The sequence below is a fragment of the Oncorhynchus masou genome, chromosome 6 (genome assembly GCF_036934945.1).
Source record: "Oncorhynchus masou masou isolate Uvic2021 chromosome 6, UVic_Omas_1.1, whole genome shotgun sequence".
NCBI classification, from domain to species: domain Eukaryota; kingdom Metazoa; phylum Chordata; class Actinopteri; order Salmoniformes; family Salmonidae; genus Oncorhynchus; species Oncorhynchus masou.
In genome coordinates, this window is record NC_088217.1 from 18,869,980 (window position 1) to 18,885,719 (window position 15,740).

The following is a 15,740-nucleotide window of genomic DNA, read 5'->3' on the forward strand; positions in this document are numbered from 1 at the left end:
TTGGTGGATGTAACTTTTAGAAAAACAAATGTACCAAATATTTGTGACTGACTCTTTGAGGTGCTTAGCACAGCCAGTGATGTCTTTTTAACTCTGTGGTTTCATCATATGCTTGCCTTGCGTTTCCAGGCCATCCAAAACAATGCTGGATTCCGTGTCTGGATTCTCTTCTTCCTTGTCATGTGCTCCTTCTCTCTGCTCTTCCTGGATTGGTATGACAGCTAACCCCTTGAACCTGGCAGAACCAGGAAGTAAGTGACTTCCATCAGCAGGAAGTGACATCAGCCTGGGCTTAAGTGGTTATCACATTGAAGTATATGGTTGGATGGACGAAATGTTGGGTTTAGGACCAGCTTGTCCTACTCCGAAGAGAACTGACCCCAGACATGTGCTTTGAGGACGACTTCACTACTGTCAACCGTACTCGATCCACAAGAGGACAGTGTAAACGCATGTTTACAAATGCAGTAAAGCACACAGTTGGCTGAATGCAAAGTGCTGTCGTCCACCTGTACTATGTGCAATTATGGGCGATCAGTATCACATACTGATTACAATGCTTGTTATTGCATCAACAGCAACTGTCCTCTGCTGTCTTTCTCAAAGGAAGTAAGTGGTTTTTGAGCTATTCATTATTCTTTGTTTGTATTGAGGTCTTGACCATACACATTGTAGACTTACGTTTGTTGAGATGAAGAAAATTATTTTTGAAAACCTTATGGTCTTTCATATGTATTTATTTTTGTCGTTCAAGCGAAAAGATATGAGAGAACCACATACCATGTCTCTTGAAGATGGGTTATTTTCAAAAAAGGGTTATGAGTTACACAGACCATGTAAGCCTTTTGTTTGTGTAAATATGGTAGTTATGATCAATCAATGGGAGTATTTTTGTTGGTATAACTCCACTTGGCACTTGCTGCTTGTGTTGAAACCTAGTCCTAAGACAAATCAATTGAAGCACTGCTTGTGAAAGAAATTCTAGCTATTTTCTCTTATTTCTCCAAATTACAGCAAGCGATCCACACATTCACTAGTTCAGTGGTTCCCAACACCAGTCCTCGAGTACCCCCAAGAGTACACATTTTTATTGTAGCCCTGGTGAAACACCTGATTCAACTTGTCAACTAATCATCAGGCCCTCAATGAGTTGAATCAGGAGTTTTCTGTCTGGGGCTACAACAAAAATGTGTGCTCTTGGTGGTACTCGAGGATTGGCATTGAGAATTACGGCACTAGTTGATACATGTAACTGCCAAAATAAAGGAAATGCCAACATAGTGTCATAAATAGGGCATTGGGCCACCATGAGCCAGAACAGCTTCAATGCACCTTGGCATAGATGCTACAAATGTCTGGAACTATATTGGATGGATGAGACACCAGCAGCGGTGCGTGGGTAAAATCACTGGGGAAGCCAAGCCCCCCCCCCCCTCCAAAAAAAGCCATATTACAACCTACACTGTATGTGTTGTGATAATTGCGTTGGTTGCTGCTAATTCATATGCCTTGAGACTGATATATAGATCTAAAAGCCAAGACAATAAGAAGACAGTGGCAGAATAACTTCAAACACACCTTTGTTTTATCACAAAACCGGATAGCAACCTCTGTCCGGTGAAGTCCACAACGCATATTGCATGACCTACAACCTGGTTAAGTAAGTAAATGTTTCCGACCACTAAACAACTATTTGTTTAGAACCACAGGAACAAAGAAAACAGGAACTGCCTCCTCCTCTGTTCCAGCACCATTTCAACTTCAACATCCTCAAATCACCTCTGCTTAGTCTAATACAGTGACATCTAAAAGATACCAAAAACAATTTAGTCCAATCAACAGAAGCTAAATATGATGTCCTTCATTCTTATTTCTGTTTGCGTTCGCGCAAGTAGAAAAACATGTTGACTCGCCCTACTTGTAGTGAAACGCCAATGCCATCCCCCTCTCTTTCATGTTGACGAAATGGTCTATCACTCTGTCATACAGTACACACTTATTTTTTGTTGTCCAAGGCAACCTGGCTAAAATACTTGCTCGCTAGACAAACTTCCCTTCATGGGCAACGTTAGCTAGTTAACATTAGCCTTCTACATCAAGCTACATATTGGACTTCCATCCTCTCAGGCCAGGGGCACAACAATGTATGAATTAATTGTTGGCTCAGAATTGCCGTTATAATCATTGGCCAGTACGGAGAATTAGGTAAAACCACAAGTCCAAACCCTTATCTCCACTCATTTAGGAAAGGGATCATTTTAGCTAGCTAGTTATCTAGCCACCGGTGGACAACAACACAAGATGCAACAATTCAAGTTGCTTCTGTTAATGACGTATGTCTTCAAAGCGATTTGATAGGACAGATGCCAAATCCAAGCTGGCTTCCCTTGACACTCACCCCCCCGCCAGGAACATTTACAGTTGAGCTCGCTCAGTTTAGCTTAACACTGATTGGCAATTTCGTTATGCTTTTTTTGTCAAGGGAGGCCAAATGCTTGCTGGCTTCCCTTACATTCAATGCTACGGGCGGCAACAATGTCATACTCGTTTGGACCAGACAGTATCAGATAGATGGCCTACACGTAGAGAGACAGAGGTGCTCTGATGTTCTCCTGTGAGATACAGTCATCAGCTTCTTGCAAATTGAAGGAAAATGATGAAACAGAGACAAAATAAATATTTGAGGGGTCTATTTTTTTCCACAAGAAATTCCATTATTTGGTGTTTTGTTGATGGTGGGAAAGGCTGTCAAGCGCCACTCCAGAATCTCCCATAAGTGTTCCAAGGGGTTGGTGACTGAGTGACTGAGATGTTGGTGACTGGTGACTGAGATGGCCATGGCAGATGATTTACATCGTTTTTAAGCTCATCAAACCATTCAATGTGCACTTGTGCCCTGTGGATGGGGTCATTGTGATCCTATGGGGGCATAGCCATGGTAGCCAAAATAATGGCATGCCCAGCATTTTCATACATGACCTGAAGCATGATAATTTCTTAATTAACTAGGGAACCACACCTGTGTGGATGCACCTGCTTTCAATACACTTTGTATCCCTCATTTACTAAAGTGTTTACATTATTTTGGTAGTTACCTGTATATTATACAACTTGTACTATAGCTATTCTCCAGTCTAGTGTATGACAAACCAACAGTATCCAGATGTAGAACTCTGGGCCAACGGCATGAACCTCAATCCAGAAAATGGCCTTTGGAACAATGAGCTTTAGAGATTTCATTCTCAGATTTATGCTTCTGAAAATCCGTTCATTTGGATGATCCATTATCCCAGCAAAAGGATTATATCACTCCAATATCTCACTTTGATCAAGGCCCTGGGGAAAATACTGTTAAGATAAAGGAAATCATGTATTTTAAGGGAATTGAACACTACTGAATTAAACTGATACAAGATTAAGCATTGTTACACCATGCTCATAAATACATGAATGAACTTCATCGTGTTGAGATATGATGGATTACTCAAATGTTTTTGAAATGTGTGCATTTTAATAGATATTTGTTTACATTGGTTTCCAGCTCAAAGCCTATTACTCATTTGTCCCAACAACAAAAAAACAGCATCAAATGTACTTCTGTTTACGTCATTGTATAAAAAAATCAGTGAGAACAGAAGGCATTACTCGTAAATGACATATGTTGAAAAGAAAAGCAATGTATTAATCACTCCTTTCAGAGGTTTCATTTTTAGAGTTCTTGAGTTCTACTACACATCACTTTGACTTGACTGCGTTCTATGGTGACTGACAGCTACAGAATCCTATTCATATAGCATTACACGTTTACATTCAATAGCAACGAGAAGAAAACAGGATATGCTATTCAGTGACAATAAGCATTCCCATGCTTTATGAAGGCATTGACATAGTGCCTGATCAAATAGTGTAGTTCCCAATAAAGAAGAGCTCTAAGTGCTGCATGTGGAGAAGGATAAACTACAGAGGGTTCAATTATGCAGGATAAATATAAAGAACATCATACCTGTGTTGAATTCAGGCCTTTTGAAATGGAAAACAAAAATGAGCATTTCTTATTGGACTAGTTTAGGTAGTACCGCCCTTTTTTCCTATTGGACAAGAGTCAGAATTTAAAAAGTCCTCTACACAAATGGAGGAGTCAATTAAAGTCATTTAAAATGCATCTTCAAGTGAGTCACACACACCCATTCATCCACAAATGGGAGAGGCAAAACAGTCTAGGAGCAAAACGTTATACATTTCTGTATCTCAAGGGTTAAATGGCACATGATCTGACAGTAATTCAAATGTTTTGTAGTAATGAAGACAAAGTATGGTTGTGTGAAATGCAGAAGCTTACAAAATGAACCGTGCATGTGTTTAAACCAGCGCTGCAGACACTAGAATGGTTGTCAGTTTATATGTGGTGTACTGAAGTGAGATTTTATTCCCCATTATGTTTATGTACAAAGATGTTTTGTCAACAAGTGTCTGTCTGTGTGGCAAGACTTGTTTGTGTATGTATTCAAACAAACCAGATACCCATCCAACCACAGTTCCTGTCTGTGCTTACACAAATGCATTTGTCAAATAATTTCACTGATTAAAACACATTATGCCTGATACATTGCAGTTATATCATATCGGTTAAAACTGGCGTAGCCCAAGAACAACCATTTTAGCTAAAGAACGTTTTTTTCCAGATTTCGGGTTTGCTTGAACGGCACCGTGTATACTATTTTTCACACGGCTGGATGGTGATCCTAGGGTCTGTTCAGAAGGGTGCAACGTTACAAAACACTCAGATTAGAAATACATTTTGTAGAACAGATGTGATTATCGCTCATGTTGAATTGGGCATCAGGTGAGCTCTATTTATTGTAGTTCTATTTGTAACATTCTTAACGTTTCACCTCTGAATACAGCCCAGTGCGTTAGGCCAGCTTCTGGTGGGTCTCTGTCTCTTGCTGGGTGACCTTCTCCTCAGACATGACGGTCATCCACGGGGACACGGACCGGGTGATGGTCTGCTTGGCCATGTTGTAGTGGTTGATGATGGTGAAGAGACGCCCGCGCCCGCCAGGGGGGTAGTAACCGTACATCCCCGTTGGCATGCACCGACCTTGCTGCAAGACAGGGAGAGAGATTTAACAGAGGAACAAAGGGAATAACTATAGAAATGTGAAGAGAAGCAAGACTTGGAGTCTAGGAAGTGCCTGTGAAAACCTGTCATTTCCAAAATTACCAAACATCAAGTTGCCAATAACAGAGAGAGAATTGATTTACCACAGCAAGTTCTATCTCGCAGATGCAATTGTATGCTGCCATTGATATGATTAGTGGATTTCTTAAAGATGTCGGTCTTCATTGGTACATTGCATACTTAAGAGGGAAAAAAGAGGCATGCTTAGTTGCTTACCACATACATGAAGCCATCTGGACAGGGCTGCTCATACTGGTAGACTTTATAGACCACCAGAAACACCACGCAAACCAGAAACGCCAAAGCACAAATCACCAGCAAAGTGACCTGGGAAGATGAGACACAAACATCACCTCTGGGTTACTGAAGGTGCCTAGCCCCTCGATACTACTCTGTGGCGCTTTATGGATACAGGGCCAGAAGGCTAGGTGGAGTTATTACCATATTTCTTATTGCACCTATTCTATTGTTCAGATCTACAAAAGCTCATCAAGACGTGGCTGAGGGTTTGATTAGGGAATATGAATTTGATATTAAACTGAACAGAGTGAGAAACATGACGTCTTTAAAAGAGTCTGCACAAGAACATTGCACTGACATCGCTAGGGTGTTACGCAATGACTACTGGCACTTTGAGGAACTGAGGAGGTGGGGAGTGGGAGAGAGGTGTTGGAGAAATCACTCAGTGATGAGGCCTGGGCCATATTCATTAAAAGTCTCGGTAGCAGTGCTGATCTAGGATCATTATAATCAAAGGCAAAACTGGTCCTGGATCAGCTCTCCTACTCTCAGACACAATGAATATAGACCCTGATTTTGTCTTGGTCGGGGGACAAAACATAGTGAATTTTATTTGACAGAGGTTTAAGAAAAGTTCTTCTGATTTCCAGGATATAGATGTCATATTTCTCAGAGTTAGAAACATCTTGCAAAAATATTTTTTTTTAAATGTAAATGAGGGGATGCTATGCAAAACCAGTCTTGGTGCCAGAGAAGGACCCATGTAATGAATGTCCCTTTCATCTACAGTGCATGTCTTACAAATGATAACATTACACCTTATTAAGCTGGGAAACACCACGAAGAGCACTACAGTAATAAAAATCAAGTGCTATGGGATGTCATGGGATGCATTTGCTCCATTGGTATTGATGGCCGACACTTTGATAGCTTGCCAATCAGAGCAGATATGGCTTTTTAAGATGATGATCTGTAGCAATCGAACAATTTGCTTCTCAAAGACTTCTATGGTTGTGTTTAGACAGGCAGCCCAATTCCGATTTTTGCTACAAAATTGGTCTTTTGACGAATCACATCAGAGCTTATCTGATTGGTCAAAAGACCAATTAGTGAAAGAGGATACGAATTTGCCTGAGTGTACTGAGTGTGACAAAACCATTAAAAGGCAATTGCCATGGCAGCAGTTTTAATAATCATGAGGTTGAGGTGATGGGGTGAAGAAGAATGTAACATGTCTTACTTTGAGTCGTTCAGATACCCCTTCGATTATGCTTATTGAGAATTCTGCTATTTTTGGGGACCGCAGCCTGCTCTTCTTGTTCCCCCCATCATAGTCTGTTTTGGTCTTTACCACCACCTGAAACACAAGGAAAAATACCAAGATGTAGAAACAATGAGCTCATAGGCCTGCATAAAGGTGTTTATTCAAGTGGAATAAATGGTGGGCTATTTCCTTCATGTGTGTAATGGAGAATAGGTTTACATATGTTTATTTGAGGCTATTGACCAAACAGTGATTATATTATCTCTAGACACGTTTATTTCCTTTTGGGTCCTTAGTTGACCACATTCATATTATTTCAGACTATAAAGAAAACGGACCCCATGACAATATTTGACAATGGGTAGCGTAGATATTTTGCATCAATAGGCATTCAAGTCACTTGAATAAATCTTACCTTGTCGAGTGCAGGGAACTGCAGTTGACTGGCATCTAAGGGTGTTATAAGGGGAATGGTGTCGAATCCATCTTCTGAGACGGCTTTGGCGTTGTTTTTGTCACTGAAATTATTCCCCAATTTAACCATTTTCCCAGACGAAAGGCTGTAAATGTATAACCTGCTCGGAGAGATACAAATCGTTCAGTGATTGTCTGAGAAATACATGTATGCGTCGTCAAAATTGAATGGCATGTGATTGTTTATTTTATTTTAACGTAGCGAATCACCCGAGATTAAGCAAAATCAGACCTACATATCACATTGCAATTGATAAAATACACTCTATGCAAGGTGGATTATTTTCGTTAATTTCATTAAAAATACACGAAGGAGCGCTCGAAAATAACATCCATTGTACCCTATGAATGTTACAGCTGCAATAAGCACAATTTTAATGATACGAACGATAAACCTGTATATGCTATTGACTAATACATCAGCACTTACCTGTAACGTTTTTACTTGTAGTCCGTATTTATTTTGTTGTCCTATTTTATTGCTTTAACTGAGAACGCCGGTGTAGGTGTGACGCAGACGATTTACGACAAGCTGGGTGCACAATATGGCCAAGCTCTCGTTGATGCTCCTCAAAGGCGTCCCCTTCGAGCTATGGATGCTGCTGTTGGCAGCGTAAGTGATGTAACAACATTACATCCCATACATAGGCAACACAAAACATGAACTCTTGAGAGCAGGTCCAGGGCAAGAAAATTGTTACATCAAAACAAAAAATTTGTGTTATTATTCTCACCAACTTGGATTGCCGTTTTCCCTATTGTGACTTTTTTAGGGTTAGTCTATTACACAATATTTAGAATTATACAAAAATTACTCCTGTTATGGAAATAAACAACTTTATCATAATGTGTAGGTGGCCGTGTTTAGTTACAATTAGCTATAGTTCTTCAGCCCAAAAGTGAATAGTTGTGATCGGTTTGAGAAATGTATAGTCCTTGTGTCAAGCACCAAAAACAGTACTGCGATCAACGCGAAGTGGAGGACTGATCTCCAATTTCAGCTCCATAGCTGCTGAACAGCGCCGTGCCCAGCTCACATGAACCTGTTCTAGGGCAGTGGCTGCGGGAAGGCCTTCTGATAGACATTTTGCTATGCTTTGCTATTGTTCCCATTCCACTTTATTGTGCATTTATAGTAAATATTACATTATAATAGCAATATTTCGGACGTTTTGATATATTCTATGCACTGCTGCAACATCGTCTGTGCCTATTCTCAATCCATAGAACTTAACTGTGATCATTCTCATGACTTCACGTTCATGCCTAATGTTATCTTCATGGGGGTCAGAGACCTCAGACTGCAGACTAAATCCCTGTTCTGAAGAGAGAATTTAGCCACTGGCTTGGAGAAACTAAAGGAGACATTTATTGAAGCCATAATGAACCAGAAATACATTTCCTCTGTTGTGTGGTTGACAGAGCAGGCTTACGCAATACACCATTGTAACACTACTGCATGAAAATACAATATATTTTAAACTAAAGAAATATATTTTTGGCATATTTTATTTCAAAACAGTGCATACTTATCCAGAAAGAATATACATGTTTTGCCATCTTAATAACAATATCCTATAAAAGGAAAAACCTGAGTGTTACATTCTATTCATTGAAGTTAGATAATATCATTGTGCTAATCAGTCTTCCATCGTAAGGGAACTCTATGGCTAGTTCTGAATAGACTAGTGACCTCCTTTCCTCATCTCCTTCCCGTCATCTACAATGATGTGAAAGAACTGAACAGACAAATGATGATCAACAGTAGGGATCATCATGTGTGTCTTCAAATCAGTGCTGACAAAAGAGATGAGGAAAGGAAGCCACATTAGACACACTACTTGCTCCAGTTTTCACTGCTCCAGGTCATTGTCATTCTGCAGTGTTTTCATGGCCAGCCCCCATAGTGTTACACTGGAAAAGAAGGGTCCCTCACTTGCCCTGTAGGGGGTACCACTGGGGCGGCTAGCCCCTGGGAGGGCCCCACAGTAACTGTCTGGGGCTGAGAGGTACGGCCGGGCCACCACCGAGGCCCCAGACCCCTGCTGTTGTATCTCCACACCCACCGGCCCATTCTCCACATAAGGGCCAAACACAAGGGCCTCTTGAGGTAGGTGAGCTTTGCCCAGTTTCAGGGAGTCTGCTAGAGGAGGGCACTTCTCCTGCTGCTGGGAGGGGGTGGAGGGGAGGAGGTGCTGGGGCACGATGGAGCGCAGCTCAGGGAAGGACGTTGAGGTAGACGGGATGAGGTGGATGCTAGTCGACGGGGCTTCTGTATGTGCTGGTGGGGGCGAAGGCTTATCGAGCTCCATCACGGTATTGGAGGTTGGTGGTGGTTGCCTGGGCTCAGGTGCTTTACTGTGGCTGACAGGCTTGTGGAATGGGTCTCCTCCTCCTCCGTCAGTACTGCTACTGCCAGGCTGCTCTGGGTCCTCTACGTCAGGGCTGGAGTCGTCAGGCGTGGCCTTGCAGTGCATGCTGCAGTGTCTCCTAAGGACAGCCGAGCGGGTGAAGCTCTTGCCGCAGGTGTTGCAGAGGTAGGGTCTCTCCCCCGTGTGCGTTCTCACGTGGCGACGCAGGTCGCCCGACCCTGCAAAGCACTTCCCTGCGGTACGGTTTGATATGAGTCATGATATGTACCCAACCAACACAATCAACCATCCATTGACATTGTGCTCTCAACAACTGCCTTCATGCAGAAAAATATACTGTTGCCGGAATTTGGAAAACTACATTCATAGACACTTTTTTTTCTACCAAACTTTTCTTGTGGTCTTCATGTCTGTATCTATAAAATACAGTATCCATATTCGGACAGCCTCAGGGTCTGTCCCCTCAGAGACTGTCCTAATACAGGTTGATACGCACCACAGGTCTGGCAGGTGTGAGGTTTCTCCCCAGAGTGTCTGGTCTTGTGCTTCAGCAGTTTCCTGTGCATGTTGAAGGACTTGCCACACTGGTCACAGGTGAACTCTCTGTCTGTAGTGTGAGTCTTCTTGTGCTCCTTCAGGTTGCTGATGTTACTGAACCCTGAGTAAGGAAGGATACAACATGCATTCAAAAGAGGACTTGGTAACACTTAATAATAATGGATAGATAGGAGATCGACATGAATCATCCTTAATAAATGCATGTTTATAAAACTAGTGATGTGCAGTTTGCAAACAATTAGTCTTTTTTGAACGACTCTTGTAACTGACTCGAGAGTCACGATTTGTTTTTCTGAGTGACTCATTTGTTTTAGTCGTTCATTTGACCTGCTAGTGCTGGTAGCAATGAGTCTTTCAGCAGGATTAATACACGCTCCTCCAGCTCAGCGGCTCCAGAGACGTGCTCCGACCACCAACTGTCTGTCATATACGCATGCAGGAAAATACATCATGAGCACAGAGAAGAAAAATACATGTTTAGAACTGATAATAGATTGCATGGTGCAAGAATTAATTAATTTATTATTGAATTTTATGATGGACACAGCTTTGAAGAACCAAAACATACACAGCCCCTGGTCATCAAATTCGAACTTGAGAAAAAAACGTGTTCGGGCGGTACGGTTTGCAAGCGACATTGTGCTTGAGCCTTACGGCAGTCAAGCAATGCATTCCGCCAAGAGTCGTTCACAATCTAGTCCGGTTGTTGCCACAACTAGACCTCATTTCAAATAGATCAATAAATAATCTTATTTGTATGCCTAGCAATCAATTGTTTAAAGCACACATTTATAAGTCTCAGTCACAAATTACGCTAAGCCTGCTATGGTGAACGACATGTGAAAGAGACAGGTTTGAAGCCTCATGACTGTTTCAAGTTTTCAGTTCATCTTCCGCCAGTAGGGGGTCCAGCGTGCTCTGGCCATTGACTCAAATGAACCAAATGGGTCTAAAGATTTGTTCTTTTGACTGAATGAGTCAAAGATTGGTAAAATGAGCCAAACTTTCCATCACTATTATAAACACGTTTAATTGTTGTTTCTTTACATTTTTAAATGCTTATATATAGCAGGGCTTGTAATGTTATGAGAATGTTAGAATTATTCATTGATGTTTGATTTCTCAAACATTATATACTGCCCACCTTAAAACGCACATAGGAACACTGTAACATCTAAGAATCCATGTTTATATTGTGCCAGGAATCCATACTGGGACAAGTAATTTGTTGGTTGTAGCACTCACCGCGTCCACATATGTCACACAGGTGTGGCCTCTCTCCCGTGTGGATCACAATGTGACGCTGAACATCCCCCGAGGCAGCAAAGCTGGGAAATGCCACAGTGACGGAAGGAGAAGTAGTCAGCATAACACAAATACACCACATTAGATGGCTGAGTCCATGTTATGACTCACATCCATTGTTATCTAGACAGCTGTGGCACATGCACATTCATGATGTTATGTTACTGCTTATGAAGGTCTAATGTATTGTTTGTAAATGTGTTATGTATATGTAGTGCCCTCCACAGTGCTATCTAGAGCAAAGGTCCACAAATGCTAACTAGATCAAAAGCCTGCCCACCAAGTAATTGACCAGGACCAGATTTGGAGACAACTGATTTAGAGCTGTCCATTCAAGCAGTATGGTGACAGATCACCCAATATGGAAAACTTTTCTAAATCGTAAAAAAAATATGTTTTTTTTAAATAAATGTATACCTTTTCCCACAGAGTTCACAAATGTAAGGTTTTTCTCCAGAATGGCGTCGTAAATGGGTCTGCAAATTACCTGCCTGTCAAAAAAAACAGTGTCTATGTAAACCTCCTTATTTTCCTAGTGGACACACTAAATTACTTTCATAAATTGATTGAACAAAGGATAACTTTGCACCTTTACCTGTGAAAAGTTTTTCCTGCAAACATTACACTGGAATGGTTTCTCCCCTGTGAGAAAAAAAACTAAAACAATTTTTCACCTTACAAAAAGTCAGCATTTTTTTCCACACATTTTAAGGCTCCAAAATTCAGTAATGACACAATAGTGAAATTAACAAACTACCAGTGTGTGAGCGCTTGTGAAGTTCCAGGTTGCTTGGGTGTTTAAAGGTCTTCCCGCACATCTCACAGCAGTACTGCACCTTATGCCCAGTTGGTTCTGTTGGATCACTGATCGTTGGTGGGTCCGGTTCTTCCTCTTGGTCAACAGGAGGTGGACTTGGAAGTTGAGAATCCATTGCGGTCTCCAACACCACTTCCCTGTCTCTGGCCAGGCAGTCTATGGGAGGTAGGCAGTCTATGGGAGTTTCAGGTGTCTCACTCTGGACCACTACCTCCTCTTGGTGAGTCTCCTTTGGGCAGTGGTTGACTGGTTCGCTGCTCTGTTCCAAGCACATCTCTTCTAGAGCCTTCTGAGGGCGTAGGTAGTTGTATTTCTTCAGGTAGACGGCTTTCTTTGGCCGCATGGGCTTGTTGACAGGGGAGACTTTTCCTCCTGGGTTGGCTGTGGTTGACAAGTCTTCAGCTGGCAACGTTGACCCAAACTCCTTCTCAGCTGGTATAGCTTGCGGACAGGGTGGGTTTGACTGAATCGCATTGCCTGAACATACAGGGGCATTCGCGCATGGTTGTGTGACCCCAAATTGGAACTGCTGCTCTTCAACCAGCACCAGGGGACTTGGGCCTTGGTTTAATGCTGCATTGCTAGTCTCAGCAGCAGCACTCTGCTTGAAGTACTGCTTGCTGTAGAAGTTGCGTAGCTTGTAGCCGTGTACTAGCTGCTTCTCTGGGACTGGCTGGGTAATGGCTGTAGTCTCAGAGGTAGCGTTCCCACCATGAGACATTGGTGCCCCACTGCCAAAGGCAGACCTCTGGCCTACCGAAGAAGGGCAAGGAAGGTCCACGTCTTGGGCAAGGCCAGTCCCGAGGAGGTAGTCGTGTTCCGAGGTCAAGACACCAGACAATGAGAAAGAAGGGGGCTCCACGGCAGGAGCGCTGGGTTTCAGGAAAGTGTTGCACATGCTCTGTACATTTGGGACCTGTAAGCACTGGGCGATGTCCAACAGTGCTTGTACATTGTCCTGGTTGACATCTAGATGGGAAGTGTACATGTAGTCCAGTATCTGGCCTATACCTCCCACATCCTGAATGACCAGTTGAAAAACATCATTTTTTTGACTTGGCGAATTTTGGAACAAAGACCTGCTGGGACAAAAGTAAAAATGTTATTTTACAATGTCGACACATTGCTAATTTATCCCTGTGGAGCTCTATCAGGCTATAATATGAGAACACAAAGCATGTTGAATCTCCATTTCATGTCTGTTTTGTTTAATAGCAGCAGTAGTAGTAAGGGAAAACAAAAGAATCAAGGTATTCATCTCGTATGGCAATATTCTTGAATATATTCACTACATGACTTGTGGATGATTAATATTAATGACACACCTGAAATAGGAGCTAAATGCAGCAAGTACATTTTTGTGGGCTTTGAAGCATACTCCTTTGACTACTAGCATGCAGTCACAGAGTAGCCCTTGTATCCTCTGCTCCTGTAACTGCTGGAGAAGGTAAGCACTGTGACTGGACAACGTTTCCATGCTTTTAAGAGCAGTCTTCAGGTGATCCAGGGAAGTATGACCATCAAAACAACTAGAAAACATTGATAAAACAGAAGAACTGAGCATATATTATTTACAAACAAGCAATGTACTGCCTCTCATTGAAATGGTAACACTTAATTGTTGAAATGTATTACCATGGGCCCCCTGGATAGAATTCGAGAGTTATTTAGACAGCGGGAAAACATGACAGCAGTAGGCCTATTTATGAAACTACAACTCAATTATATGGGGATTGACTAAAGTGTGACAAGTGCAGAATATTTAGGCAACATAATTAATTTAGGTAAATAACATTGTATGGACAGCGCAAACACCTATTACTGTTTTGAGACCAACCACTAGAAAATTTTACCAATACGGGACTCTTGTGTCCTTTGCCGATGTGCCACATCGAAAACAAGTTACATTAAGCGGCCTGAAACTGTACTAATAGACATAGTCCTAATTACAACATATACTGATGTTATTCAGCCACGACATACCTATGTAATACTTATTTCGCTGACTTACCTCTATAATTTATATTTCATTTGGATGATTGGTCCCTTTCAAACATGTTACATAACTTCCGGTGTGACTTTCCACACTTAGCCAAAGAGAATATGCGTAATACCAACTCTTACGAGACAAGATTACCTCTACTTTATGTAGGAACGACCATTAATACTATGTTCATCTCTGGGTACACACTAAAGTAGCATTTTTTTGAACGTCTTTAAGATTCATATACTGGAACCCCTCAAACCATCTGCTGTATTTTCGGAATGTAAATAATGTAACACTTCCTGTCTAAAAATAAGTCACGTGTGCGTTGACCGGTTATGCTGCGTTCGTCACGAAGTGGGAGGTGGGAATGTACCAGTTGTAAAGCTGTAAATATCAGTTGAATGCATTCCCGTGCTTTGAACTCGGTGAGAAATGCCGATTGGCCAATGACCAACGAGCTGCATAACCAATGAACTAAATTTACAGCTATCACATTTGTAAACAAATTATAGTGTTTAAAAAACCATTCCAACTCGGGAACACTGGTCTCTTTCTGGGGCTCTGTATTTCTGACCTGACGATCACCGACGTCATGATTTGATCTCGTATTTTTTTTAGAATTCGCAGTTGTCCTGAACGCACTATAAACATCACCTTTCCACTGGTTATGAACGCAGGGTAAGCAAAAACTATCAGGAAGGCCGTGACCTCAACAATTTCTGTTAAAAATAGAAGTGTCTTGCAGACTATTACAGACTACAACCGCACGTCCAGCAGCGAGCTGCTCAGTGACATGAGCCTACCAGACGAGCGAAATGACTTCTATGCTCGCTTCGAGGAATACCTAGGATAGGATAAAGTTATCCTTCTCACCCCCCCCTTAAATGATTTAGATGCACTATTGTAAAGTGGCTGTTCCACTGGATGTCATAAGGTGAATTCACCAATTTGTAAGTCGCTCTGGATAAGAGCGTCTGCCAAATGACTTAAATGAGGCAAGCTACGCTGGAGCATTTATGAGAGCATCAGCTGTTCCGGATGACTGTGTGATCACACTTTCCACAGCCAATGTGAGTAAGACCTTTAAAAACAGGTCAACATTCACAAGGCCGCAGGGCAGACGGATTACCAGTACATGTACTCTTGAGCATGCACAGACCAACTAGCAAGTGTCTTCACTGATATTTTCAACCTGTCCCTGACTGAATCTGTAATACCAACATGTTTCAAGCAGACCGTCATAGTCCCTGTGCCCAAGAACACTAAGGTAACCTACCCAAATGACAACTGACCCGTAGCACTCACGTCTGTAGCCATGAAGGGCTTTGAAAGGCTGGTCATGACACTCACATAAAAAGCATTATCCCAGAAACCCTAGACCCACTCCAATTTGCATACCGCCCCAACAGATCCACAGATGATGCCAATCTCCATCGCACTCCACCCTGCCCTTTCCCAACTGGACAAAAGGAACATCTATGTGAGAATGATATTCATTGACTATAGCTCAGCGTTCAACATCATAGCGCCCTCAAAGCTCA

At 42.0% G+C, this 15,740-nt stretch overlaps 3 protein-coding genes across 8 annotated transcripts in view; 1 reads left to right on the forward strand and 2 right to left on the reverse strand.

The window, feature by feature from the left end:
* LOC135541448 (syntaxin-18-like) overlaps positions 1–4,604 on the forward strand; it is a 39,269-nt gene extending 34,665 nt beyond the window's left edge. Inside the window, exon 11 of the mRNA XM_064967708.1 lies at positions 130–4,604. Within this exon, the coding sequence (XP_064823780.1) occupies positions 130–225 (96 nt within the window). The 3' untranslated portion in view covers positions 226–4,604. The remainder of the gene's footprint in view (positions 1–129) is intronic.
* LOC135541449 (neuronal vesicle trafficking-associated protein 1-like) lies at positions 3,490–8,059 on the reverse strand. Its single transcript, XM_064967709.1, has 5 exons — positions 7,591–8,059; positions 7,102–7,261; positions 6,663–6,779; positions 5,399–5,509; positions 3,490–5,105 (listed from the first exon to the last, which is right to left on the reverse strand). Exons 2-5 carry the CDS (start codon positions 7,228–7,230, stop codon positions 4,914–4,916), a joined length of 549 nt encoding a protein of 182 aa, XP_064823781.1. The 5' UTR covers positions 7,231–7,261; positions 7,591–8,059; the 3' UTR covers positions 3,490–4,913.
* A 452-nt stretch (positions 8,060–8,511) lies between these two features.
* Positions 8,512–14,469, reverse strand: zbtb49 (zinc finger and BTB domain containing 49). 6 transcript variants are annotated; one of them, XM_064967703.1, is made up of 9 exons: positions 14,224–14,469; positions 13,538–13,741; positions 12,153–13,291; positions 11,991–12,052; positions 11,813–11,886; positions 11,336–11,418; positions 10,418–10,510; positions 10,029–10,190; positions 8,512–9,765 (listed from the first exon to the last, which is right to left on the reverse strand). In XM_064967703.1, the coding sequence occupies exons 2-9, from the start codon at positions 13,687–13,689 to the stop codon at positions 9,014–9,016; spliced, it is 2,517 nt and encodes an 838-aa protein (XP_064823775.1). In that variant the 5' UTR covers positions 13,690–13,741; positions 14,224–14,469; the 3' UTR covers positions 8,512–9,013. The 6 variants fall into 6 exon arrangements, with proteins under 6 accessions (XP_064823775.1, XP_064823776.1, XP_064823774.1 ...); XM_064967704.1 differs by having other exon boundaries at positions 11,991–12,037; positions 12,153–13,294; XM_064967702.1 differs by having other exon boundaries at positions 12,153–13,294.
* Positions 14,470–15,740: the final 1,271 nt, after the last annotated feature.

Coding starts and splice junctions, on each gene's coding strand:
- LOC135541449 (XM_064967709.1), bottom strand. CDS start 7,230: ATGGTTAAATTGGGGAATAATTTCAGTGACAAAAACAACGCCAAAGCC. Junction 6,780..7,101: donor AGTTCCCTGCACTCGACAAG/GTAAGATTTATT, acceptor CTTGTGTTTCAG/GTGGTGGTAAAGACCAAAAC. Junction 5,510..6,662: donor GGGTATCTGAACGACTCAAA/GTAAGACATGTT, acceptor TCATCTTCCCAG/GTCACTTTGCTGGTGATTTG.
- zbtb49 (XM_064967702.1), bottom strand. CDS start 13,689: ATGGAAACGTTGTCCAGTCACAGTGCTTACCTTCTCCAGCAGTTACAG. Junction 10,511..11,335: donor GTGTGACATATGTGGACGCG/GTGAGTGCTACA, acceptor CGTATATGACAG/ACAGTTGGTGGTCGGAGCAC. Junction 9,766..10,028: donor TCACACCTGCCAGACCTGTG/GTGCGTATCAAC, acceptor ACCGTACCGCAG/GGAAGTGCTTTGCAGGGTCG.